Source organism: Heliconius melpomene, chromosome 6, assembly GCF_056956725.1.
Source record: "Heliconius melpomene rosina isolate 202511_hmr_F chromosome 6, ASM5695672v1, whole genome shotgun sequence".
Taxonomy (NCBI): domain Eukaryota; kingdom Metazoa; phylum Arthropoda; class Insecta; order Lepidoptera; family Nymphalidae; genus Heliconius; species Heliconius melpomene.
Window position 1 is genome coordinate 6,595,993 of NC_140394.1, and position 27,805 is coordinate 6,623,797.

At 29.8% G+C, this 27,805-nt stretch overlaps 1 protein-coding gene and 1 non-coding gene across 4 annotated transcripts in view; one reads left to right on the forward strand and one right to left on the reverse strand.

Moving 5' to 3' along the window:
* The window catches only part of LOC146538246 (uncharacterized), a 78,213-nt gene extending 56,726 nt beyond the window's left edge, over positions 1–21,487 (forward strand). For 2 of the 3 annotated variants that reach the window (XM_085186421.1, XM_085186422.1), the window contains one exon: positions 18,112–18,344. In XM_085186421.1, coding sequence (XP_085042547.1) covers positions 18,112–18,197 — 86 coding nt within the window. In that variant the 3' untranslated portion in view covers positions 18,198–18,344. Of the gene's footprint in view, positions 1–18,111 lie in introns of all 3 variants that reach the window. The other variant, XM_085186419.1, reaches the window with a different exon arrangement.
* TRNAC-GCA (transfer RNA cysteine (anticodon GCA)) lies at positions 5,824–5,894 on the reverse strand. The gene has a single exon. It is a non-coding gene; the product is annotated as a tRNA-Cys (tRNA).
* Positions 21,488–27,805: the final 6,318 nt, after the last annotated feature.

Consider the following 27,805-nt stretch of genomic DNA (forward strand, 5'->3'; position numbering starts at 1 on the left):
CAATAGGCGTGTCCTATTAACCCTGTCGAGCCCTGATACCTATCGCCCTGCATTCCACATCTTCTGGTTACATACGAGTATATGTCGATCATGTAGAAAAATGTGAATTAATTGTGCATGTTCCATGTGATGGATACTTAACTTGGTTATAATTACATTAGTGAAATAAGATAATTAAAGGATTTTTAACCGACTTCTGTAAAAGGCAGAGGTTATCAATCCGACTGTATTTTTTTATGATTTGTTACCTTAGAACTTTTGACTGAGTGAACGGATTTTGATGATTCTTTTTTTTTAATGGGTGCTTCTCGTGTCGTCACATTTTAATTTGGTCCATTTCTGACAATGTTATACAAGAGAACATTACATAAGTCTTAATTTTCATTAAGTATGTGCACTACAAATGGACGAATAACTCAATAACACGCCAACCGATTTCGATGATTCTTTTTTTTATTTTTGTTAAATTAATATTTTTAAAAATTAATATTTTCAAAAAAATATTTTATTTATTATTTATCTATTCGTATTTTATATCACCTGAAGCAATAAAATTCTACTATGTTCACTTAATTAATTAATTAATGAAATTAATATGGGAACACACTACAACGGTACACCCTTTATTTTTCTACTAATGTTGGTATCAAACTCACGTTTTAATATCGTTTACCTTTTTATATAGATATGAAATTAAAACATTTGAACTACAACTTTTTGTAATATATAGCACGTAGTCTGTCTGCAAATATCTCTTTTCAAATAGAATGAAGTGATGGTAAATAATATATGGAGATTATTAAATTCAGCACAACTTTATTATTAGTTTCAAAAGTCTTCACATGGCGTCGTCTTAACAGCTTATAACCTTATATTAATTGATAAAAGATCTTTTGAGACTTCACAGATATGTACCTACTATAAAGAAATTTTTATTCGGGAGATAATGTTTAATATTTGTTTATTATTTTTAAAAAAGAAAGAAATGTGTAGGATGAGTATCTCAATTTTAATAAGCTTTAATAAGCTTAAGAAAAATTACGTTCTTACGTTCCTAAAATATTTTTTTAACGATTGTTTTGTTTTTTCTTTTTTGATCCTAATTGTGCCTCTATTGAAAATAAATAGATGGTACGTTGTAAGTTAAATTAAAGATATATGATAAGGCTAGTTAGATTTTTAATATCTCTAAGTTTTCTGTTAAATTAAAATAGTCCAGTTACTGTAAGTTTATATAAATATAGTAAAAAATATATTTTAGAATATCAACAGCATTTTTGATAGCATCAGATATGTGAAAAATATATATTTTTTTAGCTTCGTGCTTGGTCGATTGGATTGAAACTCACAACCATCGCGTTTATACACAGTCCCACGGCACCACGATGAGTCATAATATGTCGAAGTATTTTGCCTAAAAAGAAATAGGTACTAGAAGGCATTGATAAAACTACTTTCATCACATTTATGTTTTAATTTTATTTTTATTTTTAGGCGAACGGTTTTTCCGAACTCTTTACAATTATCTGAAAATGTTTACAATTTACAAATAGTAGATAGTACAATTTCGTTGAAGTCTGCCACTCAACACGCAATGCCTCCAGAATTCGGCAGAAAGTGGGGAAGTGTCTTAACACTAGGTTCCCTCTGCCTACCCTGCTGTATGCGGGATACAGCGTGAAGCTGATTTAACCTAACTAGTCAAGAATCTTGTAAAACCTTTACCTATTATCAATGTTTGATAATTTGTCAAACGCAAATGCCGAATGTATCTTAATGTCAAAATATGTAAATATTTCTTTAGTACAGTATTACTAAGAATGGGAGCGCAAATTATTTTTACTTGTTGTTGAAAGCGAAAAAATAACTGATGTTTATCAGAAAAATTGGATTTTATAAAAAAGTAAATTACAGAAAATATATTTTCAACAAAAAGGGAGAAACGTTTTGCGTTCAGTTCAGATAAATTAAATTAGAAAAAATCTAATGTACGACTTGTGCGAATACAATGTTTAACGTTAACGTATCTATGTATCTATATTATATCTATCTATAGATACATTTCAACGTTGAAATTTATTCTGTTGCGTATGATCCAGTTGCGGGTGGCGTGATTGATGATATGCTATCTGTTAATATAGCACAAAATGTTCCTGATAGGTTATTATTTTTACAACGATTAATTAGAATATCGAATGTTTACTGAAATTCTTTTGTTTATTTCCGTTTATATGAAATACTATTCTACTATTCTATATTTCTGCTCTTATCTACTAATTTACTTCTATTTGCTAATTTACTTCTAGTACTTCTACTAATAGTACAAATGTAAAAGTTTGTGAGGATGGGTGTTTGTTCCAGTATTATGCGAAAGTTACTGAATGGATTTAGATGAAACTTTGTATTCATTTTTCATTTCCGTTTCGTCGTTCTGGTGTCGAGGCAAATGGCGGCGTTGAATTCCGCCACTCAACACGCAATGCCTCCAGAGTTCCCTTTGCCTACCCTGCTATGTCCGGGAAACAGCGTGAAGCTGATTTAGAAATCTAACTTTTCTATGCTACAAGGAACTGTAGGCAATGGTTACGTGATATTAAATTTAGTTTGACCTCCACGCAATCTAGAGAAATATTGTCTTGACATGGGTAGACATACCTACGGACGAATAACAGCGTGATCCTATAAAGGTTCCATTTGTTTACCAACCAATACATAACTCAACACCCCATCCATAACAACACATCAGTGCGATCTGTCGTCCCTAAATCAATCAGGAATATGTGATACTTACAATTGATTAACTATTATTGAAAATGCTATTATTATATAGTGTGTTTACCACTTTGGAAGTTTTTATCTTTCAAATCAAATTATTTACGAAAAAAAAGTTTTAAAGTTTTATTTTTAGGACCTAAACGAGTAGGTAGAATTAAAAAATCTTTTTTTTCGTTCCATGTTCCAGAGGATATTTATATATTTTATACCAATTTTTTAAACTTTTAATAGCTTCAAAATAAAGAAGAAGTGACACACAAACGGAAGGACAGAGAGACAGACATGGTGAATTTATAAGAGCTCTATCAAAATTAATCAAAATTAATATAATTTAACAAATTAAACATTTTAATAAAATGAAATAATTTAATAAAATATACTAGAAATACAAAATATAAATCAACTAACATACACACTGACTGAGTGCCCCATAAAATGTGTTAAAGATTGAGTATATTTTAGAGCATCGCATTTGTCAGTCCGAAGTTATTTGAAACAGAAGCATGTGTATAGACATCTATAAATTACTAAAGAGCTTCGATGAAAGCACCAAAGCACAGAACACTCCATTAGTTCAGAACTTGTAAGTCCACACGGCACATCAAAGATGTTTGAGCCTTTACGATGTTTGCCAACTATGTACTGTGTGTATGCTATCTATTATATTATGTCAGATTTTTTAACATTTTTTTTAAATATAGGTAGAGGGAACCTGGGCAGATTTAGTGTTAAGATACTCTATTGCCAGTAAAACACTTTCTTTTATTATTTTCCAATTATGATATTAAATATTGAATTTTGTGTCATTTACCAATTTTCGAACTCGTTAATATAAATACATACATCTTTTCCAATGTAGATATTTTTCTTACAAATACCATTCAGTAATAATATATTGTTGGTTTAATTTCATGAACCGACCTTACAAAAGGGATTAACCCTTTTTTAATTATGTGGTTTAATTAATTGCTATACGATTTTTTAAATAACTTGAAATTGTAACCTTTCTGTACCATTTTACGTAGAGTTCAAGAGAGAAATAAAGAATAGATTAATATTAACTTAATTTGCAATTCAATTTACTTTGTAGTAAACTTGAACTTAATAATAATGATTTAAAGGCTTTTGTTAAGGACGTTAAAGGCGTCTCAGACGATGAGTATATATTAGTGAATGGCGTAACGTACATACGGTAACACCTACGTACGTACAACATGTAACGCCTACATGTTGTCAAGATGATTGGTTTGAAACTGAATCAAAATGGCGAGCTTATATTACTTTGTTTTTGGCAAGATATACATATGTATTAACACAAAGAAAACTCTTCTAATTCTACCATTTACAATTATATTTTTTTACGCTTTCATGTCGAACTAAAGTGCGTTGTTGAGTTCGACTATTCAACACAGAATGTCTCCAGAATTCGATGGAAAGTGGGAAACGAAACTTAAAGGGAACGGAGTGTTTTAACACTAGGTTCCCAGATTCCCTCCGCCTACCACCCTATGTGCGGGATACAGCGTGAAATAAAAAAAAACATACTAGTTGGATATTATGGATACGGTTTATATAAGGCGTAACATGTTCACCGGTCTAAAATAACTTTACGCTTTAAAGTGCTACAAAGTGTCAAAGTCCACTTAGCCCGCCCTGACCTCACCCTCCTTATAGATAGATAATGAGCAGCTTTCATCTTTAGCGAGATGCATTCGGTTGTGGCTGGCGGATTAGTTCCCACATATTCTGGCGACAGGGTTATTTTAGTTAGTAAGCGTTTTGTATATTCATAATATATATGAAGCTAATAATATGGCTATTTTTTATTTTATGTTTTGGGTTCAATCCCCACTCTAGTGAATTAATTATTATTTTTAGATTTCTTCGCACTGGCACCAAAGCACGGCGTCGAATTCCGCCACTCAACATTCAATGCCACCAGAATTCGGTGTGGGGAACGGATTGTCTTAAAACTAGGTTCCCTCTGCCTATCCTGCGGTATGCGGGATACAGCGTGAAGCTGTTTTTTTTAATCAAACCAAACCAAAATAACTGAAATTAAAATGCCATTATGGATAATATCACTGTATTTATATAATTTTTATTACTCATATTATTATTATTTACTAATTATTACGTCAAAAACTTTAGATCTCTGGTAAAAGCGTAGCACAATTGTGTATTTACGTTATGTGTTTTATAGCACTTACCGTACCGCGAACTATTTTCGTACAAATAAGAACTTTGCCGTTTATAAGCGCTGGCAGTTCTCTTCGCTCGTAATATTTCTATTTTAGAAACTACGCACGGCGAAATTTCAACGTGAAAATATATTTATGCAAGGAATCTTAGCAACGATGGCTAATTATTGCTCAATCTAAATATAAACATATGTTTCTTATGTTATAAATAATATTATGTTATTTAAAAAACAAAAATATATAATAGAAAAAATATAGACAATCTTTAAAGAGTTCTCTGGATTTCGTACTCGTAATATTCACTTAACATTTTGTTAATTACATTTTATAAAACTTTAAAAATAAAAAATAGGCTTGTTTTATTATATACTAGCGACCCCCTTGCGGCTTCGCCCGCTTTTACTACTGGATTATTCATATAATGTATGTTTGCAAAGCACTTAAGATAATGTGAAAATTAATTAAACCCTAATGCAACTCGCATTTTCGTAGATTCAATAAGGATTTTCCAATTGTTTTACACAGCAAGGATTTTTTAGTAGGTACCGTAATTTTAAATCTGTGCTACTAATCTTTTCAAGTACTTATTAAAATATATTTAAATGACTATTTTTAAACGGAACAAATTATAAACAAAAGCCTACATACTAATAACTACTACAAAAAATATGCCGCGCTGAAATAATACATTCAACTCCAATTATCCAATACGTGCAAACGCATCTAAATCTTCGTTGCTATAAAGGCAGGCGGGTTTTTTTTTCTTGTGGTTAATGCTGAAGAGGGTATTCTGTCCCTGATGAAAGGCAAGCACTACGTGGCTGCCTGTGAGGAAAATTAAATAGAATGCATCGGCCGGGAATCGAACCCGGGCCGCCCGCGTTGCAGGCGAGCATTCTACCACTGAACCACCGCCGCGGGCGCGGCGGACGCATGGCGAGTGGCGAGCCGTTTCGCAGCAAGGATTTTTTGATATTGTAACAACTTCTAAAGTACTTATTAAAATGAAAAACAGTAAAAGATAGTTTTGATCTACATTAAATGGCCAACGTAACTAATATACTTATTTATATGCTGAGAGTAAGGGATAAGTAAAACTTGAGTCGATACAGCTGAAATGTCAACGGCGTGATGTGTCAACAATTAAATGCATTTTTATCTTCGTTTAACGTAGAAAATTAATAAAGTATTTTAAAGGATAAGGATTAATACCATTATGGATAAATATCCCTCACAATAAAAAAATATATTGAAATTATTATTTTTAGACAGAAAAATGATCAATACACGTTATTCTTAAAAGATACGAATATGCCATCGCGGACTTTTTTGTAGATCTTATTAAGAGGAACAATACTCCAGTACATTATTTTCAAATAGTACTTACCATTAAAGCAGCGCATGCGCGAAAGTGTCTCAACGGGTAGGACTTTATTCATATTTATCGTATTTATGTTAATTTACATAAGAATTTACAAATAATAAACTATATATAAACCTTCTACGAAAAATACTCGACCTAATGGTGAAAACCGCAACAAAATCTGTTGGGTGGTTTAGAAGAAGAAGAGTTAGAAACAACAGACAGACACGAAAAGCGACTTTGTTTTATAAGATATAGGAAACTGTATAATTGTGAATATAAATAGTACACAAGGGACATTTTTCTTAGCACTGTAAGAAAATTTGGAATGTATATGTGTTAGTCAATTCGTTTCAAAAGTTATTAAAAATTTGAAAATATCTCTTGAGACACAATAGTACTATGTTTTTAAATATTCATATACTTTTATTGTCAAAGCGAAATAAACTACGATTTTAATTAATAATTCTAAAACAATCCTGTTACATTAATAAAAGAATAAATTGTCGTCCATACACGTTTTTTAAACTAACAATAACCTACAAAATATTTAGTTGATTGCAAAATTGTATTAAAAAAAGCAGCTAATTATTTATGAAACTGAAAACAATATGAATTACATGTGCCGATGAGTTTATACATAAATAATAATGTACCGTATTGTAATTTTTTTTAATAAATCTACAAACTGAAAAGTCGTATTTAATTTGTTATGGAAGTTTTTTATTTGTTCAATAATCACAGAATATAAGAAACAAAATTATGTTCTTATAAAAGATATTATTTTTGACGCTGTTAAGCAACCTAAAATCTCCAAGTAAAATAGATAGAAAGTGGAGAGCTATACTTGAAAGAGAGTTCTATGCTTATAAAACGAAATTGCCAAGATAAAAAATAGTAATATTATATAATCCGAAAAAAAAATTTAGAATGCTTATGAATATTTTTATATTGTATAAAATCAAGTGACAATATTTTAAAAAATACCTGGTAACTAAAATATCCGTTTTTACATCACACCTAGTCGTTGGACACATTTATATTCAAATTGGCAAAGCTATTTCCACCTAATTTGTACTTCCGGAACCCTCCACTGTGAGGAAGTTATAAGCTTAAGCTATTTTTTCTCCAATTGAGATATCTCGAAGAAGTATCAGTGGAAAATAAACATGTTACGAGATATAAATCGAAGTTCGCGTTATCCATTCGTAATCTGTCTTTCTGTCATACGCTGCAATATTCCATTGCGATTGACATATTATGGATTGAGAATATGTAGCGCTTACGTTTGTTGAATTTGTATGGTGATATTACATGGATAAAGCTTTATTTAGTTTTTTTTTTTCATTTTGTAATAATATTTTTTATTTGGACACTATAACAACTCTAATCGCAAAATAGGCAAACACTGCTTTTCTTTCTCTCGTGGTAATTAGACAATACATCTGTACGTATTGAATATTGTGTAGGCTGCCAAATTTTAAAGACATTGCATGTTGAGTGGTGGAACTAAACGCCGCCTGTACACCAGAGTGAAGACATGAAAATATTAAATATTTCATTTAATCGAGTACTAATCGAACCCACGAATCAAAAAAAAACTATCAGTATAAGTAAAAATATATATATATATCAAAGCGTATATCATTTGGACGTCTGTATACATATGCGAGGCGTGGAGATTTATAAAAAGGTTGAATGAGCCTAAACTCGTAAATTAATCTGGCACCCGACGAGGACGGCGTTCATGCATCGCACCGCAGAGTGTAATTGATTTACGACCTAATGTTAAAGTCATTAATTACTTTTGACTGAGACTATAGGCGAATTTGACAGGTTTTATCATTCTGTGATCAGAAATTGAAAGTCGATTTTTGTATGTATTTTTTACTTGAATAAAACAAAAGTATCCGATGCCAGTCGTAGTCCAGGAGTATAAAATGTGACTGTAAATGCAATAGGTTGTAGGTTCGATTCCCATTCGAGGAAATGAAATATTTAATATTTTCATTACTTCGCTCTGGTGTAAAAGGCAAAGCACGATGTTAAGTCTGCCAATCAACACGCAATACCTCCAGAATTGGGCGGAAAATGAGGAACAGAGTGTTTTAACACTATTGAAATTAATACATTTATTTAAGCCTAGTAGACACTTAAAAACGAAACAATATTATTTAAATTCTTACGACCACTAGATACAGTTTCACACATAAATAATACAAGCTTAGAGTAGCATAATTTGTAATAAACTATTATGATTATATATATATTGTTTAAATAACGAAATTTCGAAGTATTTTCAGTAACTCAGTGTTAGGTCACAAGATCAAATAACCCTGTACCTGTAATATTCGGACAAGCATATCTCGGTATGTACTGGGCGGCCGTTAACCCAAGTCAAAGTAAAAGCTTTTTAATTATTCTTATCTGTCTTTCTATTGTTCGCCCCGAAAGGGTTGAACAAATTTTAATACGATGCCTATAGATTAAAAATACCACATAATGATATTTTATTATGTTTTCTTATTTCGATTTTTAATATAACTTTTTGTTTACAAAATAATGCGTAAAAAATTCATTTAATTTTTGTTAATGTTATATGATGTTAACAATATTTAGAAACACATTTCATATTTCCAAAAATAATAATTTTTAACAAGGGCAAAAAATATATATGGGGTTGATTGATATTTAGTACTTATTTGTACTAAATTTTTGGTATTTTATGAGTTGAAATAAAATAAAAATCCCGAACTAAAATCAGCTTCACGCTGTGTATTCCGCACACAACAGGCTAGGCAAACGGAACATAGTGTTAAAACACCGTTCTCTCACTTTCCGCCGAATTTTTCGAGACTAGGTGCCTAGTGCCTACTAGATGCCTACTTTTGCCTAGGTGCCAGAGTGAAGAATTGAAAATATTAATAAATAATAATTCCCTCGAGTGGGGATCAAACCCACAATCCTGAGCCACGATTAATAATATTTTTCTTCATAAATATGAAGTTGAATGATATGTTTCCTTATGTTGATCTCTTGTTTAAGCGGGGGAGAAGTTGCCATTGTCCGCCTTCGGTCATGCTTATGCTTTACAGACCTAGCGTTATTGTTCATCTTACATGGTTGTATGACTTAATTAATGAAAAAATATGCTGTTTCAATAATTTAAAACCCTTCACGCTTCTATAAATTTATATAAAACTCTAAGGTATTGTATTATAAATATTGATAAATATAAATACACAATCCATTTATTATAAAATATAAATAATTAAAGCTATTCGAATAAAACTATTTAATCATATAGAGTTTAAACTAGATGAGGCTGAAATTAGAAAATTTAATATAAAGCAAATTAAATAGAATTTTTAAATACTTTGAATTTTGATACAATTTGGAGGGCCGTTGAAAACAAGTTACGAACTTGTTTGGAAACTTGAGCCCAAACTTTTACACTGAAATTAAAATTAAGAACAGAGTGACAACCATCTTGTATTTATAATTTAAGGGTAAGTTAAAAAAATATTTTATGAACTAAAAAAGGTTTGTTAACTAAAATTAGCTAACAGTTAACAAAACACATAAATAAATTGTTTTTGATCTTGAAATATTATTTCGTTTGCAAGTTTGATGATAACATTATTTAATAGTAACACATAGTTTTGAATTAAGTCTTCTCCTCCTCCTAAGAATCCACCTGAGTGAGTATTAACGAAAAAATATATTATTTAATTATTAAAATTATTTTTCGTTAAAATTATATTTTTTATTGAAGTCCTGTTATATTCTACTATTTTGTCCCATATTTAACTGCTGTTAAGAACTTCTGATTATTAAAAACCAGAACTAACTACAATATGTGAAGTATAAGTAACCTCTATGTGATAATGAGGATATGACAGACATATTAAGTAGATATATAGCTCAATGGACAATGTCCCTTACATGTTCCCAGAATAATTTATGTAATATTATCTACAAATGTGCATAATTTATGAATATTTTTATTGTTTAAATAAAAATATATATCGTATACGAGTTAAAAGTGTAACATGAGATATTTCAATAGCACGCTGTACATAAAGTACAAACTTAGTGACGCAACAACTTCATGTATTCTACTTTATATTACATTTTCTGAGCTCAACTTTGAATGGAGTGAGAGCTCTCCAATGGTGAGTTATTTATACGATGATAGTTCATATGATGGGTTGAAAATTAGAAATATTTTATAAGAAATGTTGTAAGCGTAAAATTATACAGGTGGAAGAGGGGTAAAATATTTTAAACCCAGAACTAAAGAAATTAATCACGGTACCTCAACAGTATGGACGTAGGATTTTTTTTTTCATTTCACGATTTTTATCCATATCTGTATTTCGCGTGACGCACACATACGTATGCGACGTTGCCGCTTTGACAGGTAAGTCTGTGCGTGCCTATGTTATACTTTACAAATGGAGTTTAATTTTATTGTTTTGTTTGAAAAAATATTTTTTTCGTTTTTGGGTTTTTTTCCTTTTAGGCCAATTTATTAAATGTGACTGTAATTATATAAATAAAATTAGATTTGTGTGTAAAGTATCTTTAATCCGGTAAACTTATATAACAAAATACCTACAGAGTTGAAATTTGGCAGAGAATTAAAGTACTTGTTACAAATAAAATATTAAATGTAGCCATAAATCTCATGAGTACTAAAAAAGTTATTGAAAGTCAAATGTTAAAGCTTATTGGGTTTTTGTATTTTTGGATTCTCGTAAACAATTAGCTAACCAAAAAATGGGAAGATCAAAATCTTTACTATCTAACACAAAATAGTTCTTTTATTGGATTTTAATTTAAAAACACTTTCAGAACGGAACTAAGCTACCGCTCAATTGCCTCTAGCTTAGAACTTCAGTAAGAAATACTGTTCATTTGCTTTTTTAAACGTATTGATAAAAAATATACTCGTATTTTAAATTAAAAGTTATTAAATTACTATTTAGAACTTAATCTATATAAATATTAAAATGTTTTATATCTGTTTGTCTGTAAAGACGTATATAAATAAAATATTTTCTTAAAGACAAAAAACAACTTATGGAGATTTAACGACCTCATTTTGTATGCTAGTCTGAAAACTATAGCCGATTGTTCGAGCTTTCTATACTAACAAATTTATGGTAATCGGAAGCTCTATACAAGACACCTTTTATTGTGATAAGGAAAAATCTTTTTAACATATTTTTTTTATATATATCTACTTTCTTTGTATATCTTATTATATATTATGAATTTTATAATTAGTATTGATTGAGTACATTATGTAAAAAGATTATATTGGCAAAAAAAAATTAGGAACAAATGCGCTGCTTTATTAATAATATTATGAAAAGTTGTAAAACGTCCTTATTGTTCTCTTAGTAATTTGCTGGTGAATATAAAACACTAGAATACTTTTAATAAAGTTACCTTTTTCAATATTGGAAGACCTATTTTCATTTAAGCAAGTCTACGAAGTAATACTAGATACAAAATTAACTTATACTTATAAGAAATAACCATCTTAAAACTAATAACGTGAGCGTCTTAGGAACTCATAATAATTTCTACTTCATCTCTTGTTACCTTCTACTTATATTAAATATTTACTATAAAATGGAAAGAAAGTAGATTTTAATTAAAAAAAAATAAATCTTTCAAGAACTCTTTACGACTAACTAAGAATGAAGCTATTATGGCGCAAGGGAATAAGAGTGCGACTGTTAACGCAAAGGTTGTGCGTTCGATTTCCACTCCGGGTAATAAAAGTGGCGTTAAGTTCCACCACTCATCGGAGGTGTCTTAATAGGAAGAGTGTGTTAACACTAGATTTCCAAGTTCCTTCTGCATACCCTGCAACATGCGGGACACGGCGTGAAATTAAAAAAAAATATTGCATTGTTAAAATCGTTAAAATTTTAGTACATTCTTGTTAAATCTCCTTATTGATCTTGAATCCTCTTAATCAATTGAATTACCAAGAAAATATTCAGACATCTACTTAATCAGGTTAAGTAAAGAAATTTGTTCTTAAAAATTTCAACCTCTTTTATTTCCATAAAGAATCCGACGAAAATTACTATTGCAAACTTGATTTTTTTCACAAAAGAATTTCAATAAAAGAATTCCTTTTTAAAAATGTACGTATACATGAATTCATTTACACTTGTTTAGAGTTCTGTAACTCAAAACATTATAAAGAACACTTATAGGATATTTTTCACGTTTTTAATATTAATAAAAAAAAAATTCATACAAATATATATACAAAATATACTATGAATAGGATTTTCAGATTTACATTAAATAATATTTCTTGTAAAGAATATTTTACATTAATCTTATAGAAATAACTATTACGACATTGGTTTTTTATCTGTATTGTATGTATGTAGATAAAATATACTCGTATTTATAAAACCATGAAACACATGTTGAATTAAATACTTTTAAGAGTCTGAATTTCAAATTTTATAAAAATTGGTGCCGATGTAAAAAAATGTATGCAAATTTTCCACCCCTTTTTTGCACCCTTAGGGGGTAAATTTCAAAAAAACCGTGATACACATATTCAATTAAATATTTTTAAGAGTCTGAATTTACAATTTTATAAAAATCGGTGCTGATTTAATTTTTTTTCTATACGAACTTTCAACCCCGATTTCACTTCTTTAGGGTTAAAATTTTTCAAAATCCCTTCTTAGTGGATGTCCAGATTACGAAAGTAAATATCTGTCCAAATTTCACGTTTCTACGCACAGCGGTTTCGGCTGTGCGCGCGTCAGTCAGTGAGGATAAGTCCTTTTATATATATAGAAGATTATATAACCTAAAAAAATATTATTTATCTAAAAACGACTTAAATAATTGTTTTTGCTATATATAATACACTATTACCTAATTTGAATAAGCAAAGGATAAAGATAAATAAATGTGTACATACAATAAAAATAAATTTTTAAAACGGTTTTAAGTTGAGGTCAATTGTACTGAGTAGGTTTTCCAGTGATTGCTTCATAAAGAGTTTCATAAAGGGATAATAATTGAATTACTGTAATTATTTTACCTCCCAAGTCCACATTACTACAATATATATTTGAAAAGTTTTGAAAAATCATCGTATTTCTTTTTTTTAAATATTTTTATAATATTTCAGTTTTTTAATATTACGTACCTTTTTGATGCGTAATATAAAAAAAAACCAACAACAATAAGTTAATTAAAATATCTTGAAAACTGTTATATTCAGTTAATTGCAAAATCCTAAAAATAAAATATATGCTATGACTGTCTTATAGAAACCTCGTAAAATAATAAGATCAAATCGTTAAATTCAGAGCTATTAAATTAAATCAATAAACATGATTAATGCTAATATTTTATTATAAATTCTCAATTTACGTAAATTTACTTATTCGTACGAAAAAACGTCATTGATAACATATTACCATTTCAACCAAAAAATATATAATATATATATATATAAAAAAAAAAGGAAACAAGAAGATAAATGTCATGGAACATCCAAGAACTATTGAATGACGTGAGCATTTGTTCGAAGTGACACAAACATATTATAGTATCCCTGGGAAAAGGGATAAAATTCCTATCATAGTTGTCATATTAAACCACAATTTATAACCAAAAACCCAACACTTTCCATTAACAAAATATGTAAATATAATTTTGTTATAAATTGTATAACCTAATAGAGAAGTTATTACAGATTTTTAAAAAAAATATTATAAAACGATTTATAAAAGATAAAAGCTAAGCCGTATATTTCAAGATATTTCTTAATAATACTTTGGGTAATGTCTTAGTTTTTACCAATATTTTTATTTTTTCTTAGATTTTTCCTATATGTAGCAAAGGCACTTTCCGCCCAATATACAGATATAATTTACTACAAGGCGGAATTTAACGCCGCGCTTTGATCATGACGAAGAAATTGCAAATAGTTCATTTGCTTGAGTGACAATTGAGCTCACAACTTACAACCATCATTTTTGTGAATTACTTTCAACTTTATTACCATAGAGTCAATTCACTACAAATCTCAAAAAAGAATACATTATAATATTTATATATGTAATCACTTTGTTATATCATATGTACGACAACAAAATAAAATATATTTAACGCTTTAAAAGCCAAACGCGGCCAAAATCGTTTCAATGACACAAAGAATTCGCAATTCCAAGCATTTTCTCAGACAGAGCGCGCTTAACAAAGTTATCCCTCGCTAATTTTGCGACCCCTGCTTCATCAAAAGCTTGTCTAAGTTTAAAGCTTTCGTTGAATACGTTTTTTTTGTATATTTTTATTATAAAACATCGAAAATATCTTTTAAAAGTTATATTTGTAGAAATAAGGTTTATGGCCTTATTTTTATTAGAAAGTATAATAAACGTAAAATATGTATATACTAATAATATTAAATTGGCTTTAATTATAATATTTTGTATCATAAATTTCCTGCTGCGGAGTTGTTAATAAGGGAGGTAAGCAATTAGTTTCAGAATGAAACAAAATGAAAAGGTTTAAGTTTTATTCTATGATAACTGTTGTACAAACAAGAAATATAATTATTTTAAAGTTATCAAAGTAAGAATGTTCCCAAACTTTACAAATAAATCATCTGTTTTACAAATCAAGGGCCTATAATAGTTTTATAATAACTTAAAATGCGATAAAGTTTTTAAAGAATTTGCAAATCTTAAAGAACATTTATTTGTTTTAGCCAATTAATGTTACTTCGCGCAACTTTAAAAACTGTCAGAAGTTATTTGCTTGGATTCACAGAATTAATTGTGAATGAAAGTTATTTTAAATATATTTCTTGCCTTGCCTTGTTGTATCTTAACTATTTTATTAAAGACTAGAAAAAAATAGAAATATAAATTTGATTACTCATACTTAAAAGAGTCAAAATGGCGGTTATCTATATATATAAAAGGACTTGTCCTCACTGACTGAGGTAAGACGCGCGCACAGCCGTAACCGCTGATGGTAGAAACGTGGAATTTGGACTAAAGTTTACTTTCGTAATCTGGACATCCACTAAGAAGGGATTTTGAAAAATTTTAACCCTAAAGGGGTGAAATAGGGGTTGAAAATTTGTATGGAAAAAAAATTAAAACGGCACTGATTCTTAAAAAATTTTAAATTTAGATTTTTAAAAGTATTTAATTGAACACGTGTTTCACCGTTTTCTAGAATTCTCCCCCTAAGAGTGCAAATAAGGGGTTGAAAGTTTGAATGGAAAAATTCTTAAATCGCCACCGATTTTTATAAAATTTTAAATTTAGACTCTTAAAAGTATTTAATTGAGCACATCTTTCATGATTTTCTAGAATTCTTCCCCTAAGGGTGCAAATAAGGGGTTGAAAGTTTGTATGGAAAAATCTTTAAAACGCCACTGATTATTATAAAAATTTAAATTTAGTCTCTTAAAAATATTTCATTGAACACATGTTTCGTGGTTTTTTAAAATTCACCCCTAAATAAGCAAGCGAAGCTGCGCGCGTCCGCTAGTATAATATATTTAAGTAATATATGTAACAAAAAAAAACAAGGCATACAAAGATTTTGAAACAAACCAGAATAAACGTTTTAAATTCATGTTTTCGAAGTAATAGTGGTGTAGCGTACACTTGTTGGATGAAGACCTAAAATAAATGAGTGAAAATTGAACCTATAACCATGATGCACCTACTACCTCATAACCATGCTAAAAGATGCCATTGGCGGTTCAAATTATACAAATTATTATTTCATTTGAAGCGAAATAAAAATATTCCACGAACAAATAGCTTAACTATGGGAAATTTTAAGCCTTTTAACGTTTCAGTACTGGGTGAGAGCTAATTAAAAAAGATTGGTGCGCTACGTTGCGAGTTATGAGGTCGCGACATGTATGAATATGTAGTCGTTTAATACTGTAACGGAAGCCTTTCTTCATGCTTTATAATTTAATGTTGTTGTTCTTGTAAAGTATATTCAAAATATGTGTAGAAATAATAAAAAACACGTTAGAATAATGTATTAAAAGAAAAACTTGTAGGGACTTACTTCCAAAACATTCTTATTAATATTTTATTTAAAAAGGACAAAGACAGGAGACCAAAAGCCTCCTCCTCCTCCTTTATATAATTGTAGATGGCGTCACGAAACTTATTTCATTACATATAATATTTGCAAAATATAATACAATTATTTAATTTAATATCTAGTTAGTTACTGTATGTTATAATAATTTGATAATACAATATAATTAAAAATAGCAATAGAATAAAAATTATCCACGATTCATCGAACAACGACCATGAATGACGTTTAACACTTATGCTCGTGGCTCAGTTGGTTTTTGGTGTGATTAGTTTGTTGTTGCATTCTTCCCAAAATATCCTTCCATCTCTATTATGTAGAGGGGAATGAAATTACTTAACACTAGGTTCCCTCTGCCTACCCTCCCGTGTGCGAGATACAGCGTTTAGCTGATTTATTTATTTACTCTATTTAGTATAGAAAGGAAAAGTCAACAAAATAGCAAGCTTTATCTCTATTTGACCTGATCTGTAAATTAAGGTTAATGTTAATTGATATAGGTACCATAAATGTAATAAAAGGAAAAAAAGATATGGCCGTTTATATAGCTAAAAACGCGTAGGAATCAAAATTAATAGGAACGCGAAGGAATCAAAATTAATAGGCTACTTCCGGTAAACGTAGAATTATGAACTTTGGCAGCTAACATCTACAGATAGCACTACCTTAAAAAAATATATTAAAAACTTAAATCCTAAAAATATTCGCCTTAAAAGGGGGGCAAAATTTGGTATTAAAGCTCCTAGTTCAAGTGAGATAGCAGATGAAACGTCTCTGGCTGAGCTAAGCCTGAATTTCAGAAAAAGCCACCAATTTTTATTCGGAACTCTCGATGGGAAAATTTGACTCGCGCTTGTCCTGTATTTTTATATTCAAGTGATCTCCGTTCCCCACTTTCCGCCGATTTTTGGAGGCATTGCGTGTTGAGTGAAGGAACCCAACGCCGCATATAAAAGTATATACATATTATACATAAAGAAGAGGCTTACTTAATGATGATACAAAATTACTTATAACTTTATGTATTACTACGCCACATGATGATCCGGTAAAAGTTGGTGTCGAAGTAGAAACTTAAATGACATGTTTGATGTTTATGAGCTCGTCGCGTGACAGTAACGATTTCGTTGTATAGTCTCCTCTTCACATGTCCTCCGTGGGAGGTATTTGTAACTCTGATTACAAGTGTTCGTATAATACTAACAACAAAAAAAATATTAACCAAATAATTTTCTGGCTGCTTATTAACTTATTTAAAATGGTAATTCTATTAACGTTACATAGGTTTATATTATAATAATTTATTTATTCCTATAATTAACATTGTTTATCAACTTTACTCTACATCCCGCATGTAGCAAAGTAGGCAGAGGGAGCCTAGTGTTAAGACACTCCGCTACTCATTTTCCGACGAATTCTAGATATTGTGAGTGGCGGAGCTCAACGAATGGATATGATCATCATTGAAGCATCATAATGGCCTTATAAAAGATTTATCAGATCGTCATCTTAAATTATTTTACACAGACCCTACAACCACTTGATTTTCAATACACCAGTTTAACCCAAAGAGATCCATAATATCATTTTATTAGATAATTTTTAACTATGATTAAGCTGTCTCTTTGTCCTCAGTCCGGCAAGAGAACGAGCGGCTGATGCACGACGTACTACAGGCGGGAATCGCCAATCGCACCCAGTCGTTGGGGGCATTGCGCTGACGCCGCGCTACTCGCCACGCCCGCGGCTGGACAACATCCGACCCGCCGCTGCGCCCCCAGAGGAGCCCCCGGACTTCGCACCAGGCACGGACGTGGACGTATACCCTCACCCTGACGTACAATCTGTGCCAGCAGATAATCCAAACGCACAGGTGAGCCAAGCCACCGCGGGTTCCGCGTGATTCCTTTACATACCGAACTCTAGTTAAATACCGAGACGGTATATAAACTCGAGGCTTCACTCGCGAATTGAGTGATCAGTGTAGTTAGTTATTGTGAAATTGTGAATGAATTAATAAGAAATGTTAATTGTTATAATACATATATAATGAGATTGTATTTGTATGGAGATAGATCCTGATGTTTTAGTTAAGAATAATATACTTAGATTATATATAATTAATTAGTATGTGGTTAAAATATGAATATAACCTTTTAAATGTGCGACGAAAGAAACGAAATTAAATAAGGTTACCTATGTAATAGTATGCACTCTATGCTGCAAATATGTTTGATTTTATCACAGGTTTTAATATACATACATATATGTACATATGTACTAGGGATCAACTAACTTAACAATATAAACAATGTATTGTAGTCAATTTTATTATTGCTTTTATCTGTCAATTTAATGTTGCTTTTAATAAGCTATATAATATAATTGAGCATTGAACAACAATTACTGATTAAATAATTTTGTAGTAAATATGTATAACGATTTTGACGTTTAAATAATAATTTTTCAAACATAATTGCAAAGATAAAGAAAGATATGCATTTTAATCGTATCCAAAGGAGCATAAATTGAAAAAAGTTCTTACCTGTGAATTCAATCAATCATCGATATGAGTTCAAAAAGCTTATAGCTTATTCGATATTTATTAACTGATACTCTCTCTATAAACACGAAATATAATTTGTATGCATTGAAATATTGAACTTTCCAAAGACTAAAGTTATTTTGTCAATTTTTATACGTTTATTTTGCAAAGTATTTGTTAAATGTCAACTATTATTTATTATCTATATTAAAAAATAGCATACTGATCTCTAAAGCGCTGTTCTTACACACATGTTTCTTTTTTTAAAATAAACATATTGTTACTTGCAACTTTATGTATTTCTTAGAAAAGTAATATTATGCATATTTATTTATTACACTGTTATTTAAGCTGTTTAAGATTTTTTGTTCCCGAAGTATATATCAAAATATAAGGAGAGTGCTTCTAGTCAATTTCACGTATTTCTAATTACTAAAACTGGTTGATTGTATGGAGAAACTGTAGTATATATATAACAATGAGTCTGTCTGTCAAGTCTAGTCAATGAGCTTCTAACCTGTGCTTTTATCTGATAAGAATAAGAGCTTTTGTATCGTAGTTATTGTAGAAACTATCAATATTGTTATATGGAACAATGAAAATTGAATACCACCTATTCTTGTTATTGTAAAGCGTAAAATCAATGCATGCTTCAGTAGCTTTGTCGTATTCAACCAGTAACTTGAATGCACCGGCTCCATAAAGTATCATGAACATAGTTTTGATTCACACACCCGTATTTGATATTACAATCCAATATAATACAATTGAATCATTTCTAATATCTATTTGCAATAAATTTTGTGAAATATCTTTGATAATTATATTAAAAATTATTTAAAATGTCTCCAGTTTTATGTGTTTTACCTGTCAGTACGAATATATACATACACATAAACAAACAGTACGAATATATACTCGTACATACACATAAATATAAAAATAAATATTATAATTTACTGACAGGCCTAATGTATTCCATTTTTATTTCACTTTTTCATAATATAATAAGTTTTTTTTTTAATATTTTACTATGAGTCAAAGATATTTGAATAATTAATTATGCATAAGAAAATGTTAAATATTCCATAACATTAGATTTCTAAGATTTCTAAGATATGTTTTATATTTAATATGTTATAGTTTATCAATTTTGTAGATTTTTTTACTAAACTGAAAATTATTTGAACATCAGGCATGTCTTAGCTTTCAATTTTTTTTCCATATATATTATTTATATGAAAATGTATAATAGTGTTGCTATTGTTCATTGAACGTAATGAAGAGAATTTTATTAATGTATAAGTTCTAGACATACGAGAGGCCCTGTAATAAAAACTGTTCCTAGGGAGGAAAATAAGTGTATTTTCGAAATAACCTAAATGTCTACATATTTATTTATATCTACACACTGTCTATATTAAATTTACTTATAGATAGGTCTAATAATAAATGTTTGTATGGAAATGTTTGTTTAACCTGATAGGAATTACATCCGTCTATATACACTGTCTGTAGAAAAACATAATATTGATGTGCATACTATACTTAATAAATGTTTGATGTGAAAGTGCTCTTTTGGTTTCGTGTTCAGAAAACAGAAAATTGGTATGTACTTATTATATAATAAAAAATAAGAATAATAAAGATATTACTTTACATTTATAGCAAACTACTAAAGTATTTCTTTGAGTGTTTATTCACAAAGGTACTTAACTTACAAGTACATATTTGGTAATTAAATATTTTAAGATGATTTTAATAAGGTTATCGTGGCGCAGGGACTCAATGTGTGACTGTAACGCGACAGTTGTGGGTTCGATTCCCATTTCGAGTTCGAATTATTATTTTCATTTCGTCGCTCTGGTATCAGGTAAAAAGCGCGACGGTGTTGAGTTACACCACTCAATACGGGATTAATCGAATTCAGTGTGTTTTAAAGAGAGAGTGATTTAACACAACAGAGTGTTATAACACTAGGTTCCCTATCTCTGCTATATGTGGGATACAGAGTGAAGCTGAAAAAAAAGATGGTTTTAAAAATAATTTTTCGATTTTCCATGGATGTATTTAAAAACAACTTGTAATGTATGAATAATTAAAAATTAAAATTAAAAAGTGAACACGAAACTCAAAGCTAAATGCAGATAGTTATAAAAAATATGAATGTATGTATGTATCGAAATAAATGTACGTATTAGAGTTAACCTCAGTGTACCCCTACCCGTCTTCAAGTGATACGTTACACTTCGTGTTCAAAATTTTATTGAATCTGGTGTATTTTAGACTCTCGCGTATGGCGATCTCTCTCTAATCAAATATACTATTACTATTCCCAAAGCAGGACCTATTTAAGTATACTAGCTATAGAAAACAAAGAATTTTATAGTTGTTTGTTGTAAATGTCGGTTTTAATTAATCTATTTTACAAAAAAAATGTTTAATAAAATACTTTATAAATATTATGTTGTATTATTTTGTATATTATTATATAAATACGTCAAGTTAGGGTTGTTACGTGGGCGATTTAACAAAGGGGTTAAGTTGTTAGAAAGGCTTTGAAAAGGTGGGCCGGAGCGGGCGCATTCCTCCTCAACTATGCGGCCGGATGCTGTGATGCGCTCCCGTGCCTGCTCCACCTGTACTTCATACAACGATACAATACAAATTTTAACATACTTACAGTCTTGTTAATTACCCTTTAAAACATGTGTTTATATGTGGTATTTATGAGGCTAATCGTGGGGGAGGGGATGAAAATTCAGGGTTCAGTTCCGCCAGTCTCCAGTTTTAATAATAAGTTTCCTCTACCTAACCTGATACGTACAGAACACAATGTAGAAAAAAGCAAAAAATATATATTATTATTTTTATTTACTAGATGCCTGCTAGACATATTAAGACACATTTATCAAAATTAGAATACTTTTCTCTCCATTAATAGGATATCTCAGTTTATAAAATGGTTCTTTATAAACTAAACACTCATCCAGATTTGAAGTAACATTATCCAAATTGATTGATTACTAGTAATTCCTTTAAACAAGCTTTAATTCGATTATTCCCTCTAACGTCTTTTGTAACTAAATTAATTGAGTTTTTCAGACACAAATTGCAAATAGAGAATTGCTTAACAAAGATTAAATATAAGGAGGAGGTAGGAGAGGTTTAGTTTATTAATTTAAGGTTCTTTTGGAAAATTCACAAAATAGTTATGTTTTTAAAAGAGTCGAGTTTCAAAATACTTTCTAGGCATTCATCAAGAATGCTCGGCACAGTTGGATATAAATGTACATACCTACATATTATTCACAAACCTTTAAGTCTCTTAGGTATTTATCCAGAATGTCAGTTCTACTGGTGGCAGCTTTAGGTGAACAACTGAAAGGTGCTCGTTATGGCCTATTTGAATAAGAAATATTTTTATTTTGATCTTTATTAGAAAAAAATAATATAATCTTTTAAGTTTTATATATTTTTTAAGGCCCCAGGGCGACAGGTACCAGTGTGTCGCCGCTGCTGTATCAAGAGGCGACGAATGCGGCATTGGGGACATCGGGGACCCAACACGCCATGTCCGGACCGGCGGAAGGTGGAGGACAGAGTTTAAATATCCTAATTTATTTTTTTCATTATGTTCCACATGCAAACAGCAAAAAAAATTTCAAAGGGCAAAATAATGGCTTGTTTGCTTTAAAATCTTATAATAAACTCTCTTTAAATATATTAATTTTATCAAATTCAAACATTTTTGTCTAAAATTTTCCAATAAAAAACACTTAATTCAAAGGCTAGTTACATAAATATAATAAAAACAATTTTTGTAAGTGAATCGGCGCCAGTACGATAACAACAAGCCCAAACAAAAACATTCATTAGTTTTTTTTTTCAAAGCAGCCTTTGAATATACAGTTTCTAAAATTCGAAAGCTCGAATAAAAAGTACAAGCACGTTACTGTTATACAAAAGCTTACGAAAAGGAAAATTGCTGTAATTCTAGTGTTACATGTTTAATCTCAAAGACAAATTTGCAATATTCCATTTTAATCAGATTTTAAATACTTAAACATACAGTCTTGATAGAAGTACTTACCCAATAAAATAGATATAATATTCCATATGCTAACAGTCGAAAATACCGTTAGGTATTAATAAAATATACCTGAAATTAAATTTATACACTACGCACATTGGTGAGACAAAGCACGGAGTCGAGCGAGTTCCGTCTCTCAACACGCAATGCCTCCAAAATTCGGCAGAAAGTAGGGGGCGGAAGTGTCTTAATGCGGTTAACAATAGGCCCCCCCCCCCATGTTGCCTTTTCTTAGTGTTCTTTTTTATAAAATATTGATAAAATATATAGCGAGCAGTATTTAAAGACAATCAAGGTTGAAATCGTAAAGCGATATTAGCTTCGCTTTTACGAGCTATGAGGAGGTTGAATTGACCGCTGGAACAGAATACCTTAATATGCAAATTGCCTCCTGGCTGTAGATAAACACCTATTGTAAACATGGAGTCATTAGAGGTATTGTACGTAAGTATGCAGTGTTAATCAATTAGGTAAATAAATTAAGTTAAGATTTTATTATTGAGGCTAGTCGCGGATGTTAAAGTAACATATTTGTTATTAAAATATGTATAATAGTTGCAAATTTTATAATTGTAATTTTTATAATAAATTAAACTCATTGCTTCGCCTTTTGCTCAGCTATAAAATCCACTCGCTTAGCTCGCTATAAAGCTAAAAAAAATTCTTTATAGGAAAACGATATGTTTTTTTAGCTTTACGCTCTGTTTACGATACGTTTTTTTAACTCTACGCTTTAATTCAGGATACACCTGAATTTAACAAGGTGGCAAATCAAACCTAGTATTAAGACAATACGTTTCCCACCTTCCTCCTAATTTTCCAGGCATTCTCTCATTTCACATTTATGTTTTTTAAAGAATATATGACACGAGGGTCATTACTAAGTTATTAGGACAGCAACGATCGTTTTCTTTACTAATGAAGGTTCGAGGAGCGAGATCTCACATTGTTCTAAAGATTTATGGGCATAGTTATGGAATTCTTTGAGACCATCGAATTCTCTAACGATGTTTGGCTCTCGCATAATTTACTAAGAAATTAAATAAAGAAATTCTTAATAAATTTTGTTTAATAAATTACTATTATCAGTAATATTTCTAAATATTATCTCTCTATTTCTCCATATTATTTCTCTCTAGTATTTTAATTTGTTACTAAAATGATTTCATTTGTGTTTCAAACTTTCAATATACATATACTAGCGGCCACGCGCAACTTCAACTGCTTATTTACACCCTTAGAATTCTAATAAACTATGAAACACGTCCAATGAAATATTTTTAAAAGTCTAAATTTCAAATTTTATACAAATCGATGACGATTTAAAGATTTTTCCATACAAACTTTCAACCCTTTATTTGCACTCTTAGGGGATGAATTAAAATAAACCACGAAACACGTATATAATGAAATATTTTTAAGTTTGAATTTCAAATTACTTAAAAATCGGTGCCGATTTAAAAAAAAATCCATACAGGCTTTTAACCCCTATTTCATATCTTTAGAGTTTTAACTCTAAAGATATTATTTATATATTTATGATTTCAAAAACATTTGTCCAAATTTCACGTTTCTACGCACAGCGGTTACGGCTGTGCGTGCGACTTAGCTTAGCTTAAGAACATGTCCTTTTATATAGGTATAGATGTTAAAAAGCAATAAGATAAAATTAATTTAAATATGGAGGCATTCATTTTAGTAAGTATACTAACATATATCGTATACAAAATAATTTCTCATAACATGAGCTACAAAAATGACTTTTGGATATGAAAACTTTTAACAAAGATGTTATCGCTTAATAAAATTACACGGTATTAACGTCAGTTTTCATTAAATTCAAAACAGTAGCTAATTTTCGTAAAAGGAATTTCATATTTACGCCGCCTTTATGTACCTATAACGAATGTGTCTAAATTATAATTAAGCAATTAGAATAAGCTTTTATTCGCTTCCACAATTAACAATAGCTAGGAAAAATAATATAAAGATATAACTACATTTTAATAACATATATCAGTATTATAGTACAGTTTTTTAAGTTATAAATTAAACTTTATTTGAGCCCATAATCTTTAGAACCGTATCAGTTCGGTCGGCAATTTAATAAACAGTTTATTGAACAAATCGATATATATCCTCTTTCACGCTGTAGGATCGCTTTTATATCCGTTTCCTACATTTTTACTATAATAACACAGTTATAGTTTATAACTATTAGTATTAACTTACAATATGCATAATATTTTCAAAGTATAGATGGTATTTTATTTCGCCACCAGACTGTAAAATCGACTGGTTGTGGGTTCTATCCCCACTCGAGAAAATGACATTTATTAAAAAAATATATTTTCATTTTTTCCCTCGGATGTCGAGGCAAAGCGCGACGTTGAGTTGAGTTGGAGTGTCTTGACACTAGGTTCTCTCTGTCTAGCCTGCTGTGTGCGGGATACAGCGTGAAGCGGATAAAAAAATCATAATATTACGAAATAACTCTAAACGACTAATTAATATGAGTTAATTTTGACTTTAAAGATATTAAAGTGGTATATAGTTGTACGATAATCAGTAATATTTTTTTAAAGTAAATATAGGCAGTAAAAGAATAAGTCACATTTTGAACTCTTTATAAAACATGTATAATAAAACAGTTTTTTAGAACCTTTCGTTTTTTGTACAAAAATTAAATAGTGGTTCATATTTTGTATTAAAAGTACCTATGATGTTTCATTTTGTATACACAGATTACAAAGAAACTTTGACAATAGAGTACGACGCTGACGAGTTCAAGCCTTGTTAATTCCACCATTAAATAAGCGTTTTTGAACCGAAAAACTGGATTACCAAATTCACAGAAAACAATACTTAGATTGAAATAAAATCTTTGGCCTCTTTACAAAATGGATACCATTTTAATTGTAATTAAAGCTCTAAGTTGACTTTGTTATAGTTTATCTTTTAATTATTGTACTATCTCATATTACCTTATTTTTCACAATGTTTCTAGTATTAATTATAAAAAAATTATACTATAGATTTTTTAAAATATTTTTTTACTAATTTACTATAAAGAATAAAATTGTATCGTGTATAGTTTTCTCGTATTTTCTTGATGTTAACCTTCACCCGTCATACAGTTACGTATCGATTCTGTTGATATTGAGGGTAGTTCACAGTCGACTGAGGGATAAGTTCCACTCCGTCGACCACCCGTCGTACTTAACTAATGAGCCTCACAGGACAATGTGCTTTATTAACACGTTACCGACTCTGGAATAATATATGATTACATTTATGTTAGTAAACGTTAGAAATTGAAACAAAGACCAACAAATACATTAGATTTTAGAGAATTTAATATTTATTTTAAATTATTCCTATTGTATTCGGAAATGTATTTTTTTCATGTCTTGTATAATCTCAATTATCAAGATAATTATGTATATACCTACTCTAAAAATGAAAATAACAGTAATATCAATAGAAATAGAATAAAGTCGGCTAAGAAAGTAAATAAAGTCAAATAATAGAAAAAAAGTATTTTTCTTTATATTTTACTAAAATGTATAATTAACAAGACTTTTCTGCCCACTTAAATAAGAAATGACATCTCTTTATAGCGGCATTTATAAAAGCTCTATGTTTTAATGTTAATCTACAAATCAAGAAAGTAAATATTCGTCTTTGTCAGTCTCGTGAAAAGTGATAGGATCAACGAATTCTTTGATCGTTTAAAGTTATTATAAAGATTTACACTTCAAATTCCACAATATTTTTCCATATCCCATAAAATTAACCTCATAATCAAAATTTATAGGGAAATTCCCGTTACCTACAATAATACTACGGTAAGAAGTACCCACTTCTTGCTTATACAGTACAAAATTTGTTTTTATTTAATAAAGAATCCAAAAAGAGAAATATTTTAGATATTTTATAAAAAACAAAACATTTCAAATTTATAATTGTAGTTTGTTTCATACAAAATGAAAACCATATTACCACAACTTCAAGCCTGTCAACTTTTTCAAATAGCTTTAGCATATACATATGGCATGGCATATCCTGAAACTGGTACGGAACTCTCGATATGCGGGTCTGACTCGCATTTAACTGGAAAAATCTTTTTTTATTTAAAATTTGATAATGGATTAATTCACAGAGAATTAATTCTTAAAGCAAAATAATAACATGAGGGATTTGCTCTTTTTACCTTTAGACTGCTGGCATTGAACTTTAATCTACTCAGAAGTTTCTAGGAGTTCCATAATCCATTGATGCACTAACGCTGTCAGTTGATAGCTTGACATTAAATGCTACTGAAAAGAGCATTACGCATCATTGGAGCCGTATTTAATAATGTGGAAATAAATTCAATATGTGTATATGAAATGGAAGATGCAATTCCTTAACTTTCAATATAAGAATCAATATATTAATATTGCTTTCCAAGATAATGTTTTTATACGATAAACATTTAATATTTTTTAGAGAGGTAAGCGCAGGGGCAAAAGGATGTGACATTAACGCGACGGCTGTGGATTCGATTCCCACTCGGGGGATAATTTTTAATATTTTCATTTCTGTAATATATTTTTATATAATATTTGTTTATTTTTATAATATTTTTATTTTCTTGAATAAGATGAATGAAGGAAAAGGCATCTATACAAAATAAACCATAAACTTAA